The following is a 25,125-nucleotide window of genomic DNA, read 5'->3' on the forward strand; positions in this document are numbered from 1 at the left end:
GAGCATTAGGGGACGAGAGCTGAGGAAGCGTTGTTCTAAGTCAGCCATAAAAATGTTGGCATACTATGGGGCCATACGGGTACCCATAGCAGTGCTGCTGATTTGAAAGTATACATTGAAGGTATAAATGTGAAATAGTTGTGGGTGAGGACAAAGTCACAAAGTTCAGCCATCAAGTTTGCCATGACATTATCGGGGATATTGTTCCTAATGGCTTGTAATCCATCTTTGTGTGGAATGTTGGTGTAGAGGGTTTCTACATCCATAGTGGCCAGGATGATGTTTTCAGGAAGATCACCAATGGATTGTAGTTTCCTCAGGAAGTCAGTTGTGTCTTGAAGATAGCTAGGAGTGCTGATAGCATAGGGCATGAGAAGAGAGTCTACATAGCCAGACAATCCTGCTGTCAGGGTACCAATGCCTGAGATGATGTGGCGTCTAAGATTTCCAGGTTTATAGATCTTTGGTAGCAGATAGAGTACCCCTGCTCAGCTTACCTGATCACTCTTGCTACAGTGTGTATGGTAACACCCATTGTTTCATGTTCTCTGTGTATATAAAATCTCCCCACTGTATTTTCCACTGCATGCATCCGATGAAGTGAGCTGTAGCTCACGAAAGCTTATGCTCAAATAAATTTTTTAGTCTCTAATGTGCCACAAGTACTTCTTTCTTTCTGAGGAATAAAGTTAAATTCCCATTCTTTAGCATGAAAATAAAAATGTGAAAAACTCATTTTTCTGCATGCAACTGGAGATCAGTTCCCCATCTAAAATTACCATCTCCCAAATTTATGCACCGATCATTAGAAAGGAGCTAATTCTGAAATACAGGCAGGTATAAATGACATTTCCAGATCACAGACAAGCAGAGGTAAATACAGAACTCCTTTCTAAAAACTCAACATGGCAGCTGTACCATGAGAAGCTGGAGCATACTGTCTCTGACTAAAATGTTTGCTATTGAATTTAGACTACTTTTTCTAGCGATCTTCATAATCAATGTACTTTTCAGTCTGGATAAAAACAGAATGAAGGTCCATGCCACCCAAAGGTCCATGTGTAGAGCATAATTATTATTGCTTTCCCATAACCCAGAGTGCTTTCACTTGGCATGCACTGATAGTTTCAACTTACTCTTTTCAGATCAAAATATCTGGCTGTAACAGGTGTACTCAAATGATATAGTTTTATTAAAACTGTTTTTCTTGACATTTGCATAGAACTCCATCCCAAGTTATTTTGTTTGAATTCATGCAGTAGTATTGCCAAAAACCTAGACTCTGACAGAAAACCTAAAAGCACACTGAACAAGCAGTTTCAATTGGTTTATGACTTGCACACATCCAGGCTAAGAGTGCTCTTCTGTCTAGTTAGTGCAAAAATCACATTTATATGGAGACATGATGCGCATACTGTTATACCCAATTAGAGGGAGGCACAAAATGGGCTGAATAAAACAGTAGGAACTCCTGCATTCTAATGCCGCTTCTGACATTGACACCTTCAGTAGTCTTGGGTAAGTTGTAACTTCTTTTCTTCAATCTCCTTATCTGTAAAATTGATATAAAAATATTTACCCACGTGTCATGGTTCTTGAGGTACCCAGGTCTGCGAGTCACTGCGATACTCCCTGCTTCTAGTGAGAGGGACCCTGGTCTCTGGTACCTGGGTGTTAGATTCTTAACACCACCAGCCTGTCACCCACTTAAGCACTCTTCTCCAGGCTATGGCAGCACTGTTTTTGCCTTGCAGGTTAACCAGAGGTGCATCTTAGGCCCTGAATCCCCTTGAAGTGTTTCCTTGTGATATCCAGCCCCTGACATTGGCTAGTCTCAGAAATCCCTGATCCTCTGCTCCCAAAGAAACAGCATACCCCAATTTACCAATTGTACCTCAAATCACCGCTCCTGTATAATGCACGGTACCTATAAGCTCTTAAATTTAAAACAAAAGAAAGGTAATTTAAGAAAAAGTAGAGGTTCCCTTAGAAATAAGAGACAGTAAAGGAAGAAAATGGTTACAATACAAAACAAAACAATAAAATATGGTCTTCTAGACCAATGCTTCTCAAGCTATCTGATATGGGGGACCGGCAATTTTTTTCCCCAACGTGCGTACAGACCGCAGCCGATGGCTTGTGGACAGGCACCGGTCCACAGACCACCACTTTGAGTAGCACTGTTCTAGACCTTATCTTTATTAATAGTTTCTTATCTAATAACGTAGATTTCTCCCTCTCCCCCCACAAAGTTCAGTCTGTTGCAGACCTATCCAATTTCACATGAACCAGGATCCGCTCTTTCATGAAACACCCCCTTTCAATAAGATGCCTCTTCCATGAATGGAAGCAGTGTCTTTCTCCCCCAGTGATATACTCAGTCAGTCTTTTGTTTTTATTCAGACAGGGCGATCCCCTGTCTGTTATAATGTTCCTTTTTACCTCCAAGTGGTTATGATTCTTTACAGTTGTCTTTGATGGTTTTCCAGTGACTGTTCTGGGATGGGGCAAGGGTGACCATTGAACCTTGCATTACATCACTGGCTGATCAGAGAGGAGTGAGAACTCCCTCCTGATTGAGTGGGCATCACCTAGCTCAGTAGTTCTCAATGGGGGGTCCTTGGCCCCCTGTAGGGGTCGCAAGCCATTTGAGGGGTGTGTGGGGCCCCAAGGCTGAAGCCTGGAGCCCTGGTGCCCCCCACAGGGCTAAAGCCCTGAACCCCGATGCCTCAGCCGGTCTGAAGCTGGGAGCTGTGGGACTGAATCCTGGAGTCCTGGTACCCTGACGCTTCCTGCAGGGCAGAAGCCCTGAGCCCCTAGGTGGAGTTGTGGGGTCACAGGGAGTGTTGCCCCCCCAAACTGCAGTGCCTTATCCAGAGTGGAACCCGGGGTCAGCTCCACCCTGCCTCCTCCCCGCCGTCCTTCTCTCCCCAAGCCTCTCCGAGGCCCTGCCCCTTGACCAGGTCGGAGGCCAGAAGCTGGAGCTGGGCAGTACAGGGCAGCTGCTGCTCTGGCTGCTACCATGGAGCGAGCAGCCATGGCGCTCCCCTGCATCCTGCTTCTGCTGGTACCCGGGGCTGCTCCTTAGCTCCCTGCCATCTTTGACTGCTTGCACAGCTGGTAAGAGCTGCCTGGGCAGGGGGACCCAGCTGGCAGAGCCCTTGGGGAGCAGTGCCCCGGGTGGAACACAGCATCTAGCCAACTCTCTCCCTGCATCCTGAGCTACCCCCTGACCACACGCAGCCCCAGCTACCCCTCTCCCTGCACCCTGAGCTACTCCCCTGCCTGCACATATCCCCTAGCTACCATCTCAATGCACCCTGAGCTACCCTCCTGCCTGCGCACAGCCCCTAGCTACTGCCTGCCTGCATTCTGAGCCATTGTCAAACTTTTTGAGCTGATTCCCACTTTGAGTTATAATTTTTGGTTGCACCCTCCCGCCCCCAGAAGAACAGCCATACTGGGTCAGACCAAAGGTCCATCTAGCCCACTATCCTGTCTTCCGACAGTGGCCAATGCCAGGTACTCCACACGGAATTGTGATCCATCCTCTGTCGCCCATTCCCAGCTTCTGGCAAACAGAGGCTAGGGACACTATCCCTGCCCATCCTGGATAACAGCCATTCGTGGACCTATCCTCCATGAATTTATCTAGTTCTTTTTTGAACCCTGTTATAGTCTTGGCCTTCACAACATCCTCTGGCAGAGTTCCAGGCAGTTCCTCAACCCAAACAGGCTGGGTGGTCTGGATGGCCTGAGGTGAATCAGGGGGTGGAAGTGGTGATCCCTCCACAATCCCCACTGTGTGGAGGTTGTCGAAGCCCCGCTGGGCCCTGCTCCCTGAAAATAGATGTCTAACTATGCCTATGCCCAAGGGCCCCCTCAACCCACCCAGCGGCTAGAACCCTGAGTCCCCTTCCCTGGCTGGGCCATGGAGTTTTGATAGCATGTTGGGGTGGAGGGAGGGGGAGAAAGAAAAAGGTTGATAACCCCTGACCTAGATGTATGAATTCCTGGTGCCTAACTTTTACTCTAAGACTTTAAGGCATAGTTTTCAACATAGTTACATTATTCCTTAAATATTACCAACACACACATCTCACAATAATGAGTATTGATAAGTTATAAGCTTTCAATAGAAAGCTCCCATACTATCCTTCATTGATAAATAAAATGAAAGTACTGTATTAAGTGTAGTGAGTTTGTCATGTCTGAGGCAGGAGTTGCTTGTAAAGAGCAGTGTACCCTTTTCAGAGTAGCAGCCGTGTTAATCTGTATCCGCAAAAAGAAAAAGGAGTACTTGTGGCACCTTAGAGACTAACAAATTTATTTGAGCATAAGCTTTCGTGAGCTACACGAAAGCTTATGCAGCTACGCTGTAGCTCATGAAAGCTTATGCTCAAATAAATTTGTTAGTCTCTAAGGTGCCACAAGTACTCCTTTTCTTTTGGAAACCAACTCCTTTGGAACCAATGGACCTCTGCATCTCACCACCTCACATGGATGTTGTGAGGAAGCTGTTAGCCAATTAATGTTTTAATGAGCTTTGTAGATGAAAATGTAGTTGTCCTTATACCTTTTGTTTGGAGTGGATGTATGTGTTACGTCCCCTCCAGAGTGTCCCCTGGGGTACAGCTGAGCCCTTTGTTTTACCAGTCAGTGTGAGAAGCTAAAAGCCCTCCAAGCTTCCGCTCATACCAACATCCACAGGTAGGGGCCACACCCAGCTGTGTTCATGAATGCTCCACCAGCCACTGCATGAAGCAACAATAGAAAGGCTCCATCCAAAATACTCTCAGCCCCCATCTTAGGAAAATGGAGCTGTACTGTTCTGCCCTGGTCAAAACTTGACCAATATGAATTTATTACCCAGCCACCCTTCCCTTGATGTGAAGAGGATGATACACAAGCCTTTGTAAACTGAGCTGAAATTTTTCTCCAAACACTTCACTCAAAACCACACTGGTTAAGAGAAAACATAAAGCAGGTTTAACAACTTCAGAAAGATAGATTTTAAGTGATAGCAAACAGATCAAAGTAGATTACCATAAGAAATAAAACAAAACTGCAATCTAAGCCTAATATACTAGTTAGGATTTGAATCAAGCAGTGTTTTAGCCAGCTAGTACAAGCAGGTTAGCTTTTGTATACACAGGCAGGCTTCCTTCCTTCCTGCCTGGGACCAGCACTTCCCTGCCAGTTCAGTCTTTTTTCCTCCGGTACTTTCAGGTTTTGTGCTGTAGAGAGAGTGAGGTCCAGTAATGATGTTACTTCTCCCTTTTATATCTTCTTCTAACTTGCTAGAAAGCTCTTTTGCTGTGATCTGGGTTAAACAGTTCCCATTGTGTAGTGCTATCTCTGAGAGGTTTCTATCGTACACAGTTCCTGGGGTAATTCTTGTGCTTGTGTGTATTTCCATCAACATTGTTTGGCCTTTTTATTGTTGTACCTGAAAGGCTGCTTGTGGATGTTCTCAATCTCACAACATGTTTCAGTAGCACATACTTAGCCAAACTTCATAAGTTCAGACTTTTAGAATGATACCTCACAAGGCATACTTTGTACAAAACATATCATACTTATATAACAGTAGTGAATATGGGGGTGCCAGGATGTCACAATATGCTATCCTGAAAAATGGATTTTAGGATGCTGCTATAATAAGCTGCCTATTGGCCCCCTAGTATCTCCTTCTTGAGATAAAAGTTCCCAGGGTGCTAAGGAAAACACCAAAGGACACGGATATAACCTTCCAATAAAGTAGTTGACACAGTCAGTATTCTTTCCAAAACAAAGTATCTTTTTAATTAAGTGTCTAATAATCCCTACTACAATATTATCTAAGAATCCTAAATAAAGGACAAAATCCCTGAGACACCAATTCCTTATTGCAAGTTAAAGAGCATTCAAACTACAACAGTATATAGTTCAAATGATACTAAGCGAAGCAATTTGTTGCAAGTGGCCGGTTTGGAACAAATTGCTGACAGCAGATCTTAAATTATACTTTAAGTTTTTCATAAATAAAATACAATTAAAAACACACACACATGCTTCAAGCGTACACATACTAACTCTATATCCTATCCTATCCTTATACTAAAATATAATTAAAAGAATATTAAGCTTATTCCATAAATCCGTTGCTGCTTCCTTTTAAAAATCAAATCACTGCTGCTGCTGCTGTTCATAGAATCATAGAATCATAGAATATCAGGGTTGGAAGGGACCCCAGAAGGTCATCTAGTCCAACCCCCTGCTCAAAGCAGGACCAAGTCCCAGTTAAATCATCCCAGCCAGGGCTTTGTCAAGCCTGACCTTAAAAACCTCTAAGGAAGGAGATTCTACCACCTCCCTAGGTAACGCATTCCAGTGTTTCACCACCCTCTTAGTGAAAAAGTTTTTCCTAATATCCAATCTAAACCTCCCCCATTGCAACTTGAGACCATTACTCCTCGTTCTGTCATCTGCTACCATTGAGAACAGTCTAGAGCCATCCTCTTTGAAACCCCCTTTCAGGTAGTTGAAAGCAGCTATCCAAATCCCCCCTCATTCTTCTCTTCTGCAGACTAAACAATCCCAGCTCCCTCAGCCTCTCCTCATAAGTCATGTGCTCTAGACCCCTAATCATTTTTGTTGCCCTTCGCTGTACTCTTTCCAATTTATCCACATCCTTCCTGTAGTGTGGGGCCCAAAACTGGACACAGTACTCCAGATGAGGCCTCACCAGTGTCGAATAGAGGGGAACGATCACGTCCCTCGATCTGCTCGCTATGCCCCTACTTATACATCCCAAAATGCCATTGGCCTTCTTGGCAACAAGGGCACACTGCTGACTCATATCCAGAGTTCAGCTCCTGGTCAGGCAGCTCTGCCCCGCTCCAGCTTTCTTTTCTCTCTCTGCAGTAGTTTTTCTGTAGCTTCTCTTGCTGGCTTCCCTGCTCTTCCTGCACGGCTCTCTCCTTCTCCAGTGCAGCCTCTGGACTCAGAAACTTAAGCTGGCCTTTTATGCTACATTGTAGCTCTTTCTTTATATCCTTCCTTTTCTTAGCAACAGTTACCTCACTTTCACATGCTCAATCTTGACCATTACCTCCGAATTCTATTGACTGCTCTGACCTTTAAAACGTGTTGTTACCAGTATGAGTAGGTTCTGACCAGCTAACTGCATAACTGACTGACTTCTCTGTCACACCTTACTGCATATGCTCAATAGTTGCCAACATTGTACATGCTCACTGCGGTCCTTTACTTCACAGCTGTGATTCTGCCGAGCCACTCCTACATATACTTGGTTCTTTGCCAGGACACTTATTTTTTTTAAATTAAGAAATCCTAAATTCTTACTGACCATGCTCAACGTCCATAGCTTTGATATCAGGGTGGAGTGATTTTTGCTTAATTCAGAATAGAGATCAAAAATACAAAGTAGACACTTGAGAATTTTTTCTGGTAATAGATGGAATGCTGTGATACACCAATTGATTATTGACAAAGCATTTGGTGGCTTACCAGTGTCATTTGCTAGGCCCATTTTTCACCAAACATCTTTCCAATTTCCACAGAAAGAATGTTACTTACTGTGACGGTGCAGGGAGTGGGGAGGATTGACTTGGGGATGTTGCAGGAGAGTTTTACTGGGACTGTCCCCATTGGGGATGGGATAGCAGGAGGTGACTTCACTTGAGGGATGATACCTGAGCCTGTAACCTGAGCCAGGAGTGGGGTTAGTGCCAGGTGACACCTTTGCCTGGGAAACTGGATAAAGGCTGGAGGAGGAGCCAGGGGGAGGCTGGGTGAGACGGCTGGAGGGGGTTTCAGTTTGTAGCGGTCTGGGGAAGTAGAGGGAGCCCCAAGGCTGGGGTCTAAGCTCCCTGCCCCCCAGAGGGACCTGACTGAGGGGTCCTGTTTGTACCTACAAGCTCTGTCTGGACTGTGTTCCTGTCGTCTAATAAATCTTCTGTTTTGCTGGCTGAGAGTCACGTCTGACTGCGGAATTGGGATGCAGGACCCACTGGCTTCCCCAGGAGCCTCGCCTCTGTGGACTTGCTGTGGGAAGTGTACGGTGTGGACGGGGATGCTGAATGCTCCAAGGTCAGCCCCAGGAAGGTCGAAGTTGTGTAAGCTTCTTGCCTTGGGGAGAGGAGGCTTCTCCAGAGTCCTGACTGGCTTCATATGGAGTAGTTCCAGAGCATCACCCGGTGACTCCGTGATACTTACCTTACAGTAACTGGGGTTCTTCGAGAAGCGTTGCCCATGTGGATTTCACTTTTGGTGTGCATGCACTTCATGAGGACAAGATTGGATTCTTTTTGGCCACCATGCTAGGCCTGCACACAGATGTCCTTGCATATAATTTCCGCAAAATAATTCCTTCAACTTCCAGCCTTTGACCTGTTACCCAGTTGTCCGCTACATTAAAAAGCCCATTTGTTCTCCATGTAGGTACTTAGAGTCACCCCTTAACCATCTCTTTGTTAGTCAAATAGATTGAGCCCCAAGAATCTGGGAGGCTGTGAAAAATGATATTAACAAACATACAAATATCACTTTTCACAACAAACTTGCTAGTGCCCCAGCCACCCAGCTCTGAAGGCAGCACTGCTGCCAGCAGCAGAGCAGAAGTAAGGATGGCAATGGGACACTAAGTCTGCTGTGAATAGTGATATTGACAAAGTATGTTTGTGCCCATGCCCCCCAATATTAAACAGTAACTATTCAAAAAAAATAACTTTTATGCTTACAACAATAATTAAAAAGATATATTTTAGTCTTAATTTAAAAGTTCCGAGAAAAGGTAAATTCATTTTAAACAATAGGGTTATAAATTTAGCATTTAAGTAGTGTTAAATATAAAAAAATGTGTTTTTAATTTATAAGGGGAGTTGCACTCAGAAATTTGATCTGAAAAGGGTCACCAAAGCAAAAAAATTTGAGAACTACTGCACTAATCTGAATGGAAAATGCTCTAAATCTAATTTATTTTAGGGGGTTAAAACAACAAAAGTAACAGAATCCATGGAATCTGAATTACTAACTATTCAGCACCTTAGTGTTTGATCTCTATATGACTCTCTCTTCCTACTGTCCTTTTAAATCCATTTTACAAAACATTAGCGTTCTTCTCTTTACAAGTAATGAAATAAGGAAACTTTTAGGTCAAAAGTTCAAATCCAGCCTACAGTGCATTCTGGTGACTGTAAGTTACTACACCATCTGCTGGTTGTTCTGTGACCTATGTGAAATCAATCTGGAATTCACAGTCTAGGCCGGGGATCAGCAACCTTTCAGAAGTGGTGTGCCGAGTCTTCATTCACTCACTTTAATTTAAGGTTTCGCGTGCCATTTTAACGTTTTTTAGAAGGTCTCTCTCTATAAGTCTATATATTATATAACTAAACTATTGTTGTATGTAAGTAAACAAGGTTTTCAAAATGTTTAAGAAGCTTCATTTAAAATAAATTAAAATGCTGATCTTATGCTGCTGGCCCGCTCAGTCCGCTGCCAGCCTGGGGTTCCGTTCACCTAGGCCAGCAGCAGGCTGAGTGGGGCCTGTGGCCGGGACCCCGGCTGGCAAGGGGCCGGCAGCCAGAACCCCAGACCGGCAGCGGGCTGAGCGGGGCCGGTGGCCAGAATCCCAGATCAGCAGAGGGCTGAGCGGCTCAGCCTGCTGCCCGTCTGGGGTTCCATCCGCTGGCTCCTGCCAGCCAAGGTCCCGGCTGCTGGCCCCGCTCAGCCCACTGCCGGTCTGGGATCCCGGCCCTGCCCACACAGAGTGGGTACCTACCTTCTCCCTGGTTCTAGCCCATTCTCTTCCTCTCTCTCTGCACTGAGCTGAGGGTGGGAGTGCACTGAGCACAGGGCTGGGGGTGAAGGAGCAGGCTGGGGGTTGGGGTGCAGGGTCCGGCCAGAAGCTAGAATGAGGGAGGGGTCTCAGGGTGGTGCAGGAGGTTTGGGTGTGGAGTGCTTACCTGGGCAGCTCCCATTTGGTGTGAGGTGTGCAGGTGGGAATGTGGGGGAAGGGGGGATACAGGAGCTCCCATTTGGTGCTCAGGGTGGGGGTGGGAATGTGGGGGGTGCGAGAGTCAGGGCATGGTGTGTGGGGGGGCTGGGATGTGAGGGGGTGCAGGAGCCAGGGCATGGGGTGGGGGGGCTGGGTATATGTGGGGGGTGTTGGAGTCAGGGCTGGGGCCTGGGGGGGTGCAGGGGTCAGGGCAGAGGGCTGGGTGTGTGTGAGGGGGCTGCAGGGGTCAGGGTAGGGGGTGTGTGTGTGGGGTGTAGGGGTCAGGGCAGGGAGCTGGGAGTGTGTGAAGGGTGTTTAGGGGTCAGGGCTGGGGTAATGGTGGGTGTGAGGGGGTGCAGGAATCAGGGCAGAGGTCTGGGGGGTGGAGGAGTCAGGGCAGAAGACTGGGAGTATGTGAGAGGGGTGCAGGAGTCAGGGCAGTGTGCTGGGGGTGTGTGTGAGGGGGTGCAGGGTGCTGGGTATGTGTGGGGGGTGCTGGAGTCAGGGCTGGGGTCGTGGGGAGGTGCAGGAGTCAGGGCAGGAGGCTGGGTGTGTGGGGGGTGAAGGGATCGGGCAGGGGGCTGGGTGTGTGTGAGGGAGGAGTGTAGGGGTCAGGGCAGATGGCTAGGGGTGTGGACTAGGGTCATGGGGATGCTCCCAGCCCCCTGCCCTTAGCGGCTCACGGCAGGGGGCTGGAGGTAATATGCCCTGATTCCACCCCCATTCCCCAAAGCCCCGTCCCCACTTCTTCTCCACCTCCTCCCCAGAGCAGCGAGCGCGCTGCAGCTCCGCTTCTCCCTCTCCCGCGCAAGGCCCATCAGCTGATGGGTGGCAAGGAGGGAGCGGGGGAGGAGCAGGAAGAGGCGAGAGATGGGGGAGCTTGCCTGCCTTGCAGCAGAAGCCGGCAGGACCAAGCTTCTTCACCCTGCCCCCACAGGGGGGACGGAGAAGAGCGGGCCGGGGCGGGCAGGATTTTTAATGGCATGCTGCCGCCTGCTGGGGTCCCGGCCACGGGCCCCTCTCAGCCCACTGCAGGCCTGGGTTCGGCAGCCGGCTGAGAGGGGGCGGCGGCTGGGAGCCGGCAGGCAGCAGCGTGCCACTAAAAAACGGCTCGCATGCCGTCTTTGGCATGCGTGCCATAGGTTGCTGACACGTGGTCTAGGCCCTACTGGAACAGTGTCCATATCACAGAAGCCATCACCACACTGGCATTGCCTGTTAGATTCTGCAAAGACACACAGAATTGAATAGGATGGAGAACAAACAAACTTCTTATTCAAAAGGGTTGAGGTTCATTGCAAAGGCAGAGTTGGGAAACAGTTACTTTGGGTTGTTACCTATGCTGTAAATATTCCATAGATTTCATTCTCCAGGGCTCAAAAATCCAGCGCAGTTCCTGAGCACTAAAATTCACAAGACAAACAAAACCTCAGATCACTATATAATCCTTTTCTAATTTATAGGGGTGTAATGAGGCTTCATTAATTTGTTTGCAAAGAACAAGCAGATCCTCAGATGAAAGAAGCCATAGAAGTGACTAAAAGAGAGCCCAATTCTGCTACCCTCATTTTGTAGGGTAAAGTGCTACTCGAGGCAAGGATGGCAGAATTAATAGAAGAGAAAAAAATAGCAACCCAGTCCCTGTTGCTGACCAGCTTTCGTCCTGAAGCATGAGAGGTAATAAAATCTATCTTAGTATGTACAACCACCAAGGTTATTTCTGGACATAAAATTAGCCATTCATTTAAAATCCAAATAAATTATTTAAATCTCTGCTTGAGGCAGTGAATTCAACAGGTTGAATGCACATTGTGGGAAATACTGTAAATACACTGTGAAAAATCTCTTATTGAAACTCCCATTTATCCAAATAAATTCCAGGCTGCCTATTCCAGTCAGATGAACATGGTTTTGCAGCATTTTCATTTTCTTTTACATTTATCTATTATTTGTTTCATTGTGCTGAAGACAAACCTAAGGACACTTAATTAATAGGGATGGATAAGCTAGTTCAAATAATTAAGAGTCAGCACAAAACTTCACCCATGTAGGAAACTGAACACTGACATTTCAAAATGGTTTGATTGACTTTTTTTGTCTTTTACACATTATGTCTCTGCACCTACAGTAATCCAGCTAGGCCAGAAACAGAAACGAGAGATTATTGGACTGACTTTTTGTTTTGTATTTGTACAGCAGCTAACACAATATGGTCCTGGTCCCTGACGCAGGTTCCCAGGAACTATGATAATATTGTCATGGTGCTGCTGTCAAACCCAATGAAAAACCTGGGAATTCTGGACATCTTGCCAGAGAGCCACATTCTCACACACTTTTCTTTCTGCCCTGAAACATCAACTCTGTTATACAACAGGGGAGTGTCTCTGTAAAGGTAGTGGAACAGGTGCTCTTCTCTTTGGTTCTATACTCCCTTCTCTGCCCTTGTGCTTATAACAATGAGGCTGATCAAAAAGAAAGGAATGGGTCTGACAGCATGGGAAAAACAAAAGTAGCACTCCCATGCTCTTTACAGGCTCAGGGAAGTTAGAGAGTCCAAACTGCAGTGCATGCACACCAACGTTTCAAAAAAATATTCCTGGAACAATTCTGAGAAGACATTAGAGCAGCGGGCACTGCCCAGGGAAGTGGGGGGCTTTGGAATTTCACCTAACCATTAGTGTATCTCTTGTGTGCTTCCTGATCAACTCCTATGTTGCTTAACAAGGTTCCCAGTCTCCCACAAATCACTCACCCATCCCCTAAATCAAGTTCTCTCTTCCCTTTCCAAACTCAGTTACTTGTTAGGTATAGTAACTGGCCTCTCATATCAGTTAGTGCTGCGCCCTACAACTAAATCCCCTCTGGCCTCTCCAGACCCTGCCACTGCCTGAACAATAATGCCATCCAGCTTCAGTAGGCACAAAACTTTAAAAACAAAATATACCTACCCATCCCTCAATGTGTGTGCATTTATCTCTCTTTAGTGCATGTTTATGCACATATTCTGGATCATTGACTGGGACAAAAGGTTGCTGGAGCCATTCATAAAAACCTGGAAACTGCAACAGTCTTTAGGATAAGTTAGAAGGCAATCCCTAGTGTGGTCAGGCTTTCCATTAAATATCAAGACAGGCTATATACTTCATTAAATTTCATCATTTTAATTGATCAAAGATGCCATAGCAATAGGTGCTGCATAAAAATAAGTATTCTTTCTCCTATCTTATGTTTCAACTTTTTTCCATGAACAACAAGAGTAAAGGTGAGCAAACTCCAGATCTCCAAGCCACCCATACTTACCTTTTAAACTCAACCACACTCTGTTGCTTCTAGTGCTCAGCATATCCAGAGCAGCAAAGACAAAATTACTAGAAGGTAGAGATGCATATAAAACAATAAATAGAGCAATAAAACAGCCTTCAACCATCTAGCACAAACATCTTTCAGCTGAATGGGCTGGCCTGCTTTGAAGCCATCTCTATGTACACCTATACTGTTCGCCAAGCTTAAAGAACCAATTAATTTATAGATAGCACAGGCTCAATTTAACTGTTTATACTTTTGATTTTACAGAACACTTTACATATATAATTTGCCTCTGCTTTATAAACCCCAAAAAACCAATCGATTATATTAAAAAAGGATAAATTTTTAGACAGACATTGCAACCCCATGCAATATCTTTGGGGACCATAATGTATTAAGTTTATGTATCACTGTGGGCCAAGGACTGTAACCAACTTCAAGAAGGGAGGATTATCATAGATTCTCCTCGAGGAGACTCAAGGAGCTTGGCTTGTTTAGCCTAACTAAAAGAAGATTGAGAGGAGATATGATTGCTCTCTATAAATATATCAGAGGGATAAATACCAGAGAGGGAGAGGAATTATTTAAGCTCAGAACCAATATGGACACAAGAACAAATGGATATAAACTGGTCATTGGGAAATTTAGACTTGAAATTAGACGAAGGTTTCTAACCATCAGAGGAGTGAAGTTTTGGAATAGTCTTCCAAGGGACCTATCTGGTTTTAAGATTAAACTCGATAAGTTTATGGAGGAGATGGTATGATGGGATAACATGATTTTGGTAATTTGATCTTTAAATATTCATGGTAAATAGGCCCAATGGCCTGTGATGGGATGTTAGAAGGGGTGGGATCTGAGTTACTACAGAAAATTCTTTCCTGGGTATCTGGCTGGTGAATCTTGCCCATATGCTCAGGGTTTAGCTGATCACTACATTTGGGGTAGGGAAGAAATTTTCTTCAAGGGCAGATTGGAAGAGGCCCTGGAGGTTTTTTGCCTTCCTCTGTAGCATGGGGCACTGGTCACTTTCTGGAGGATTCTCTGCTTCTTGAAGTCTTTAAACCATGATTTGAAGACTTCAATAGCTCAGATGTAGGTGAGGTTTTTCACAGGAGTGGGTGGGTGAGATTCTGTGGCTTGCGTTGTGCAGGAGGTCAGACTAGATGATCATAATGGTCCCGCCTGACCTTATCTATCTATGAATCTATGAAACCAAAAATAAGGTGGGGGTGATTAAGGTATCATCTTCTGGGGAGGCTTACATATCCTTGTTCAAACTGGGTTTTCCAGAGACTAACAAAGAAAGGGCTTTTGATATTAAAAAACTGGGTTTAAACTGACTCAGGGTCTTCTATTTGATCCAGTAAACAGATGGAACCTTCCGTCCCAAGGAAGGCTTCCCCGCTTGTGGAATGGTTGGAAAGATTTTAGTCTACAAGGGCCACATAAGATTGATGGGTGACTCTTAGTATGTTTAATGTGAGTTTAAATCTGTTGATTGTTTTTATGATGTTTTCTTTGTAATACTTTTACCTTAAGAATAAATATACTTGCTTGGAAAAAAAAAGGTGTAGTAACTTCATCTGTTGGCAATACACTGTTCATAGGCCTCAAGAGGAGAGAGAGAGGGAGAGGAATGCACAGGATCTGTCCGTTAGAGATATTGGCTTGCTGGGGATAGGCATATAAGGCAGGGAGCTCTGCAGCCTCAGAAGCCCCTGGTAAGATCCATTCCCAGAGACAGGAGATGTTAGGAGATCAGAGACCTGATTGGGCACTCCTGGAATGGACCATGGAGAGTGGGGGAAAAATACAGGTTCAGTTACTGTGGATTGGTCTACACTAGAAAATGAAAGTTTACCTACATTGCTCAGGGTGTGAAAAATGCACACCGTTGAGTGGCATAATTAAGCCAACCTATCCCCCTGGTGTAGACAGTGCTAGGTTGGAAGAATTCTTCCATCATCCTAGGTACTGCCTCTTCAGAAGGTGGATTACCTACACTGATAAGAACCCCTCCCATCAGAAGAGCTACAGTGGTGCAACTATGCCAGTGTAGTGTTTTAAGCATAGCCATACCCAAATAAACAGTGAGAGAAACAGCCTTACCCTTCCCAATTCTGGGCTTCCCTGTGCCTCTACTGGACTAGACTCCCTATGATTCTTTGTGTTCCCATAACTCTTTGTATATAAAACCCCCATGATCCTTTGGTTCATGCACAAAGTGTTTTGTAACTATAATTCTAGTGCTTTGTATCTATTATTCAAGGGACTCTGTACTTAGGTTGAATTTTAGTGTGTGACCAAATGATGGAATGTGTATAATATTTTTACCCTGACCCTACTGACTCATGGAGAATGTGTCCAGGAAGGGACCACTAATGATTGAGGAGGGATAATTATTATTGCAAATGTCTTCAGTGATCGAGGAGATGATCACCCACTAAGAAATGTTTTTAGCTCGTTACCTATGCCACAGGCATTGTCTATAATAAGGACTTAGTCACAGATACCTTTAGTTTATTGATTAGGTAAAATGAGATACCATAAGGGGAATTCCATATGTAGATCAGTTAAGGAAAGCGATTCTTCTTTGTCCCAAGTACAACATGTACGGAGGGTAGTTTCTGGGAGTGAGTTAGGACTGAATCAAGCTGCAAAGTCACTTCTCCAGTCTTCAGATAGGCTATCAATACCAAACCAATCTGTATTCTGTATTGTGCTGTATTAATCTTGACTAAATTTTTGATTAATAAATTCCAATTGAGCCTGATTTTTTGAAGTTTTATTAATAAATCAAAATGGAACCTAACAACTGTGCATATGTCTGGTTTAGTATGGAGCAGAGGTGATCTATATTTCAAGACTTGTACAGAGCTCAGCAAAATCTCAGTACTTAAAAAATAAATTTCCTCTAGTCTAGAAAATAAAAATTGTTATAATGCACATGTCCTCAGCAGATTCATTTGCCAAATCACAGCTACATTTCTGCTGTAAAGGAATCAACATATTTGCATCTGTGGAAACCTGAGAGCCTTACATAAAAGCAAAAGAAGGCAAATATCTGTGCTTTAATTAAAGCATAAAATATAATGTAAAACAAACTAACATTACAGAATCTCTTGTAGGATCAGTGCATAAATATAATCATACAGGGAGATTGCCAAATTGAGGTCCAGTAATCTGTTGACAACTGTGTTAGTTGATATCATGCAACAGCTGCACCACAGGCAGCTTGTTGTTTTGGCCTAAATTAAATGAAACACAAGGCAATTTGCTAAGAGAAAATAGCGTGGGTAGGAAAATGAAAAACAAAAGGAGAGAGGGACAGAGCATTCAAAGCCATAAAAAGTGACACAGAAAACTGTTGCAACTTGGATTTCTTTTTCTTACATAAAGTGTCTGAGGGAAATAAATTACGTTAAAATAGATGTTTTCATATTAGTTTCTAAGGGCACAGCTACATTAGAAAGAAATGTAACTGCTCCAAGTTGATGGGAGAGTGCTTTCTTGTCAGCTTAACTACTGCAGCACCTGTGAACAGCAGAAGCTTTGTCGGCGGGAGAAGCTCTCCCACAGACGCAGTGTTGTTCACACCGGTGCGTATATTGGCGTAACTTATGTCGCTCAGGGGGTGATTTATCCAAAATAGAGCTCCCTTGTGATGGGTGTAATACCTTTGTCTTAGAAAAGCATCATATGTAATTTTTAGAAACTCTAATTATGTTTTATTGCTGGCTGCATGAGATCTCCAGCAAAGTCCTCCCAAACTTCAAGCTTCCATAACACCACAATTTTTCTTTCCACACATGACAGACAGTGCTTAATGAGTAACTCATCCTGTTTTTTGGTTTAATTTGATGGTCTGGAACAGAACTCCACCAGCACCTATTGCTGGGCTTTTCCAGTTAGCACATTGATCCATATGCATTCAAGATCCTGTGCTTCTGAGTTATTAATAACTCTATAACAGGTAATATGTATTTAATGTAGAGTATGACACCCTTCCCCACTGCATACATACATCTTTTACTCACTCTATCCTTCCTAAATAGGTTATAACTAGCAATTTTAAAATTCCACTCATGTGAATATTCCCACCAGGTTTTCAATAATGCCTGTTATAAAATTTCTCATGATCGATAAGAATTGCCAACTCTTTCTTGTTACCTAGCATTGGTATATAAGCATTTGAAATATTTCTTCTCTTTATATTCTTGGTCACATCACATCAATTTGTTTGTGACACTGAGTTTGTACTGCATTTGGCTTCTAAGCACCCTCCCCTTGCGTTGTTAGTTTAACCCCATCCTGTTTGCTCCAGCTAGTTTCTGGTGGAGATTAACTCCCATCCCCACTTGTGAGTTTATATAGCATCCTCCTACACTGGAATGTGACCCAATGTCCCAAAAACCAAAACCTTCAGCTTCACATCAATCAAACGTTTACGTCCAGTATTTTCTGTCTTCTCCTTTATCTCTCTCGTGGGACTGGAAGGACCTCCAAGAATATTACTAGGACTTTCCTCTTCTTCAGCTCCCTTCCAAGATTCCTAAAGTCTTCTATAGTCTGTAAAGAGCCACATGATCCCAAGTCATTGGTTCCAATGTGTACCATCACCAGTGGACACTTGCCAGTCAACTTCACAATCATAGCCAACTATGCAGTTACATCTCATATTTTCACGTCACAGAAACAGCACACCTTCCTATGGTCCTTGTGTCCCTTACAGAATTCTCTGTCCATTCTTCTTTATATGAAGTTATCAGTGACGATTGGCAGCCTTTTCAGGATGGTTGAAGAGCCTTTCTTGGTAGTTGCATGTTCTTGCAGTTCAGCAAGCATCAGAAATGTCACCCATAGATTTCTGTTTCTTTCCTCTAGAGACAGGTTCTTCGGTAGTTCACTCGCTAATCACGTCAATACCTCTAACCAGGCTGAATGGCTGCTGGTTCTCCTTTCCCTCCTGGTCATAAATTGCAAAATCACTTCTTTGATTTCTATCTTTCCAGTTCCCCATGAAGGCCTATTGATGTCTGTGGCAATGATTTCCAAATGTGGCTGCCAGTAAGTCTTCATTTTCTCAAATACTACACAGTATTTAAAATTGTGGTTCCAGACAAACACATTTGCCAGCTTGCACTTAATGCACCAGCAATCTCTTTGGTCTTCCAGCAGAAGGAGAAACACAGCACTTCCAAGGCATGTAAAAGCAATTGTTTCCTCATCATCCATATCCACTACTTGATGAGGAGCCATACCTAAAACAGATGGACCCCTGCTCCCTTGTTAAACTCCCTCTGAAACTGCAATCAGGGGCTCCTGTTTGCCTGTTAGCTATCATATACTAAGCCTCAGTGCTAGTCTTCACCTCTAGTTATCACAGAGGGATTAATTTTCAGAGACTTCAAACACTGAGTCTGTTCAAAGATCCAAGAGTGCCAGCCTCACTGAGACACAAACAGATCTGTCTCAATGGGCCTGTTCAGATTCCCACAGTCTAGCCACACAACTCTCACAGAGAACCAACAAAAAAAAACAAACAGACCAAATACACCACTCACAAAATCCTTCTGCCTCCAATCACAAGGATCTGCAGCTGTGCCCTCTAAAATTGCCATTTGCTGTTCTGGAGTTTGCCTCATGGCTCAACTTCACCCCTCACAGGGAGCAATTAACTACTCAGACTTCAGGGAACTCATCACAGCGACTGAGTGAATTTCCAAATCTATGTGCTTGCTAGGAAGTCAGTAAAATGGGGAAATCCCTGCATACCCACCCCCACACAGCAATTTGAGACAGGCAAACAAGCTTTAAGTAAACACAAAGTATCATTAACAAAAAACAACACTCAAGAGTCCTGTTTCCCCTGCTCTAAAGAATGGTCTAATCATTGCCCTCTAAACAATGCCTTATCAGAGGCAGGAAAATAACCCTGGAATCCTAAATCACAGCATTCTACTGCTGTCTAACAAGTAGTTCTGTAAAAAGAAAAGGAGTACTTGTGGCACCTTAGAGACTAACAAATTTAGTCTTTAAGGTGCCATAAGTACTCCTTTTCTTTTTGCAAATACAGACTAACACGGCTGCTACTCTGAAAGTAGTTCTGTAACTCACTGGCAGAGCACATTAGGTCACCCCTCTGATGACTGATCCATATAGATGATAAACTACTATTGCTTAAGGAGGCCATTCATCCAGGAATAAACCAGAAAGTCCTCTTTTTGAGATGTTTGTCCCCAGTCTGATCCTGAAACAAAACTGAATGTGGTTTTGTCCAGCATTGGACAGGGATGCCATTTTTAAAAGCGTGCCACTCCACCCCCTCCAGCGTGACCTCACATGCACCATGTGCATGAGGTCACATGGGGGGGACACACGACACGACGTTCCAGGAAGTACTGGAATGTCCGGTATTCTGAAAATGAGTGAGTGGCCATCTTAACACTACTACCAATTAACAGTTACTTCTTAAGCTCAGGTACTAAGGGGTCAGTGCTGTAGATCTAGAGGCCCTAGGTGCCAACCCATGCAGGGTTTTTATGGCTTTACATACCTGATTTTCCACACCTCACAAACAAGAGGACCATAGGATACTGATATGATTTCTTAGTTTCCATCATCACAATAACATTGCCCCTTTGGCCCAAGTAGCTACCAAGGTAGCTAGGCTTCAGAACACAATCTCCATCCAGAGCCGCAGCTTTTAGGGCTGTCTATACAGCTATTTTTAGAGCATTAACACAAGCCATGCTAGCCCAAATCTGCTGACTCAGGCTGGGAGGGTTGCTCCAACAAGCTATATAGACAAACCCTAAGTATTAGTAAGTATATGTCATATATAACTTCTTCTGAGGATGGAAGGCCGGGAAAATTAACCAACAAGATGTAAGAATGTGTAAGATAGCCAGATCTGTCCTACTCTTTCTCCATAGTCCTCCTGTGGTCTGCTTTTCCATTTACAGTACTAACCCACTGTGCTCCTTCTCCTCCCCACCACCTTTATAAGTGTTATAGGATTTTATATTCACTTGTGCTTACTCACCAGCGTTGAATTTATACTCTATAAATATCACCTCTGAATTGGGTCCATAGCCCATAAAAATTGACACACTTTAGATGAAGACACAATCTTTCAGAGGTTTTCCATCTTTGGAATCACTACATGGCACAACTGGTAGTGGTGTTATTTATACTTGATCAATAACTTGGCCAGGGCCTTTGAGAGCTATTTCAATGTAAATGGTGTCATGACCCAGACCCACTGCACTTGGCACTGTGCAAACGCCCAAAATACAGACCTTGCCCTCAAGCACAATTTCACCTCTATAGCCTGATGCAGCATCGGGGCGCATGGCTATCGCTGTCAAACAGCCCTAAGGACTTTGTTCCCACTGCTGTGCAGCACCCTCTACTCCCAAGGCCTCATCTCCCTACAGGGGAAGCACCAGTGGAGCCTTTTCCCCTTACCGTCCCACAAAAGCTTCATCCTCCTCCTGTTCGCATTCTCTCACAAGAGCCTCAGAATTCCTATTCTATTCCCCCTAGTCCTCCCCGCTCCACCCCGCATCTGGGCTTCGCACCCGTCTCCCACACCAAACCCACCAGCACTGGGGCATCCCTCCCATTCCCCTCTCAACACAGCCGCGAGCAGCCCTGCCCCCTCAAGCGCCTTGGCCTATGCTCCAGCTCCCCTAACCGCGCCCCAGGCCTAGGCCTAAGCCTAAGCCCAAGCCCCCCCCCCATCCTTTCTCCGTGCGAGCTCTCCTTCCACGGCTTCCCCCGCCCCAAACTGCCTCCCATTCAACACTGAGCAACACAATTACAGTACCCGCCAGAGGACGGGACTTACTTCACTGCGCATGCGCCAGCGGCCGAACGCGGCCAACGCAAACCAGTTCGCGCTCTTCCCCGCTGTGGACGCATGCGCTAAGCAGAACACATTCTCCCCGCCCCCCGGCCGCGTAGCTGTTCCACTGCGCATGCGCAGTTCTCACTGTATTCCCGAGCCCCCCCCTTCCTAGCGCATGCGTTAGACGCTGCCTGCCTGTCACCATGGTAACGGGACGCGGAGCCGGGCCCGTGTGAGTGGGGTTCGCCCGCAGCCCGCGGCCGCCATGTCGGAGATTCTGTGCGAGTGGCTGAACCGGGAGGTGAAGCTCTCCCGGACCGTGGGTGAGTCAGGGGCTCCGACTCCTGGGTCCTGGACGGTGCCGCAGCTGGAGAGGCAGGGCCCGGGGGTGCCCACACACCACCGTGTGCCTACGCACCTACAGGGGCTCCCGCTCAGGGTGTCTGTTCGCAGGGAGCCGGTGGATAGGAGCCCCCGGGCAATTCTTCGTTAGGGCATTAGTACGGCTGCAAGGGCTTCCGAGTTGCTGCCCGAAGGGGAGTCCCAGAGGGCAGTGCCCCAGGGGACTAGCCTCTCGGCCTGCGCCACAGCAAGACAGCCTGAGGATCAGTGCACAGGTAGAGAGATGGGTTCCCTGCTCGACTTCCGATGTGCCATGGGTGGGAGTCACTTTTGGGGAGACTTTGACGTCCGGCAGGTGGGTGAGGTGGTCGGGGTCTCTGCAGGCAAGTTTGGGAATGTGGTGACTGGGTAAAGTGGGGGTAGCAGGAGCGTTCTGCTGCTGGGATGGCAGTCGGGCTCTTGGCCTGGTGGTATTATTCATATACTCACTATACCTGGCGTGGGCTTTGCACACTCTCTGTAATAACTATGTTCAACTGAAAATACTGTCGCCCTGATTCTGAAGAAGGTGTGAGCAACACTAGAGGGAAATTAGTATTGGGGAAGTTTAGGTTTAGGTTTTATAATAACCCAACCATTCCCAGTCTTTATTCAGGCTTAATCTAATGGTGTCTTGCAAGTTAATTCCAGTTCTGCAGTTTCACGTTGGAGTCTGTTTTTGAAGTTATTTTGTTGAAGAATTTGCCACTTTTAGGTCTAGTATTGACTGACCAGGGAGATTGAAGTGTTCCCCTACTGGTTTTTGAATGTTATGATTCCTGATGACAGATTTGTGTCCATTTATTTTTTTGTGTAGAGACTGTCCTTTTTGGCCAATGTACGTGGCAGAAGCATTAGTCTATAATGAGAGACATCCCGTACTGAAAATCAGGCATATTAGAACATATTTACTGGCTGGTTTTATTTGTGTGTGTTTTAGGAGCAGAGGAGTTAGTAACTGTAACCTGTCAAGTAATCGCAAAAAGAAAAGGAGTACTTGTGGCACCTTAGAGACTAACAAATTTATTAGAGCATAAGCTTTCGTGAGCTACAGCTTCATCGGATGCATGCAGTGGAAAATACAGTGGGGAGATTTATATATACACAGAACATGAAACAATGGGTGTTACCATACACACTGTAACAACTTAAGGTGAGCTATTACCAGCAGGAGAATGGCCGGGGGCGGGGAGGGGGAAACCTTTTATAGTGCTAATCAAGGTGGGCCATTTCCAGCAGTTGACAAGAATGTGTGAGGAACAAGGGGGCAAGGGGGGGAATAAACATGGGGAAATAGTTTTACTTTGCGTAATGACACATCCACTCCCAGTCTTTATTCAAGCCTAAGTTAATTGTATACAGTTTGCAAATTAATTCCAATTCAGCAGTCTCTCGTTGGAGTCTGTTTTTGAAGTTTTTTTGTTGAAGAATTGCCACTTTTACGTCTGTAATCGAGTGACCAAAGAGATTGATTTCAGAGTGGCAGCTACATTAATCTGTATCCGTAAAAAGAAAAGGCGTACCTTACGCACCTTAGGGACTAACTGATAAATTTGTTAGTCTCTAAAGTGCCACAAGTACTCCTTTTCTTTTTTCAAAGAGATTGAAGTGTTCTCCGACTGGTTTTTGAACGTTATAATTCTTGATGCCTGATTTGTTTCCATTTATCCTTTTACGTAGAGACTATCCAGTTTGGCCAATGTATATGGGAGAGGGGCATTGCTGGCACATGATGGCATATATCCCATTGGTAGATGTGCAGGTGAACGAGCCTCTGATAGTGTGGCTGATGTGATTAGGCCCTGTGATGATGTCCCCTGAATAGATATGTGGACACAGTTGGCAACGGGCTTTGTTGCTAGGATAGGTTCCCGGGTTAGTGGTTTTGCTGTGTGGTATGTGGTTGCTGGTGAGTATTTGCTTCAGGCTGGGGGGCTGTCTGTAAGCAAGGACTTGCCTGTCTCCCAAGATCTGTGAGAGTGATGGTTCAGCCACCAGGTTTGCCGTGACATTATCGGGGATAGTGTTCCTGATGGTTTGCAGTCCATCTTTGTGTGGAATGTTGGTGTAGAGGGCTTCTACATCCATAGTGGCCAGGATGGTGTTTTCAGGAAGATCACCAATGGATTGTAATTTCCTCAGGAAGTCGGTGTTGTCTCTAAGATAGCTGAGAGCGCTGGGAGCATAGGGCCTGAGAGGGGAGTCTAAATTGCCAGACAATCCTGCTGTCAGGGTGCCAATGCCTGAAATTATGTGGCGTCCAGGATTTCCAGGTTTATGGATCTTGGGTAGCAGATATAATACCCCCGGTCAGAGTTCTAGGGGTATGTCTGTGTGGATTTATTCTTGTAGTTTTTCAGGGAGTTTCTTGAGCGGATGGTGTAGTTTCTTTTGGTAACCCTCAGTGGGATCAAAGGGTAATGGCTTGTAGAAAGTGGTGTAAACACCATCCTACCAATATGGATGTAGAAGCCCTCTACACCAACATTCCACACAAATATGGACTACAAGCTGTCAGGAACAGTATCGCCGATAACGTCACGGCAAACCTGATGGCTGAACTTTGTCCCCAATATTGTGAAATAGTTGTGGGTGAGGACAAAGTCACAATATATACCTTCAAATCAGCGGCACTGCGATGGGTACCCACATGGCCCCACAGTATGCCAACATTTTTATGGCTGACTTAGAACAACGCTTCCTCAGCTCTCGTCCCCTAATGCCCCTACTCTACTTGCGCTACATTGATGACATCTTCATCATCTGGACCCATGGAAAAGAAGCCCTTGAGGAATTCCACCATGATTTCAACAATTTCCATCCCACCATCAACCTCAGCCTGGACCAGTCCATACAAGAGATTCACTCCTGGACACTACAGTGCTAATAAGAGATGGTCACATAAACACCACCCTATACTGGAAACCTACTGACTGCTATACTTACCTACATGCCTCCAGCTTTCGTCCAGACCACACTGCACGATCCATTGTCTACAGCCAAAAGCTCTAAGATACAACTGTATTTGCTCCAACCCCTCAGACAGAGCCAGGCACCTACAAGATCTCTATCAAGAGTTCTTACAACTATAGTACCCACCTGCTGAAGTGAAGAAACAGATTGACAGAGCCAGAAAAGTACTCAGAAGTCACCTACTACAGGACAGGCCCAATAAAGGAAGTAACAGAACGCCACTAGTCGTCACCTTCAGCCCCCAAATAAAACCTCTCCAGTGCATCATCATAGATCTACAGCCTATCTGAAGGACGACCAATCTCTCTCTCAGATCTTGGGAGACAGGCCAGTCCTTGCTTACAGACAGCCCCCAACCTGAAGCAAATACTCTCCAGCAACCACACAACAAAACCACTAACCCAGGAACCTATCCTTGCAACAAAGCCCTTTGCCAATTCTGTCCACATATCTATTCAGGAGATACCATCGTAGGGCCTAATCACATCAGCCACACTATCAGAGGCTTGTTCACCTGCTCATCTACCAATGTGATATATGCCATCATGTGCCAGCAATGCCCCTCTGCCATGTACATTGGCCAGACTGGACAGTCTCTATGTAAAAG

General features: G+C 45.3%; 1 protein-coding gene and 1 long non-coding RNA gene across 5 annotated transcripts in view; one reads left to right on the forward strand and one right to left on the reverse strand.

Annotated features, from left to right (window-relative positions):
• The window catches only part of LOC122460215, a 91,792-nt gene extending 70,503 nt beyond the window's left edge, over positions 1 to 21,289 (reverse strand). For 2 of the 3 annotated variants that reach the window (XR_006281365.1, XR_006281366.1), the window contains exons 1-2: positions 21,165 to 21,258; positions 1,424 to 1,552 (exon numbers count right to left, since the gene is read on the reverse strand). This is a non-coding gene — a long non-coding RNA (uncharacterized LOC122460215). Of the gene's footprint in view, positions 1 to 1,423; positions 1,553 to 21,164 lie in introns of all 3 variants that reach the window. The other variant, XR_006281367.1, reaches the window with a different exon arrangement.
• Positions 21,283 to 25,125, forward strand: part of LOC122455345 (sperm flagellar protein 2-like) — a 44,471-nt gene continuing 40,628 nt past the window's right edge. Inside the window, exon 1 of one of the 2 annotated variants that reach the window (XM_038403346.2) lies at positions 21,283 to 21,487. In XM_038403346.2, coding sequence (XP_038259274.1) covers positions 21,430 to 21,487 — 58 coding nt within the window. In that variant the 5' untranslated portion in view covers positions 21,283 to 21,429. The remainder of the gene's footprint in view (positions 21,488 to 25,125) is intronic. The other variant, XM_038403345.2, reaches the window with a different exon arrangement.

This window comes from Dermochelys coriacea, chromosome 5, assembly GCF_009764565.3.
Source record: "Dermochelys coriacea isolate rDerCor1 chromosome 5, rDerCor1.pri.v4, whole genome shotgun sequence".
Lineage (NCBI taxonomy): Eukaryota > Metazoa > Chordata > Testudines > Dermochelyidae > Dermochelys > Dermochelys coriacea.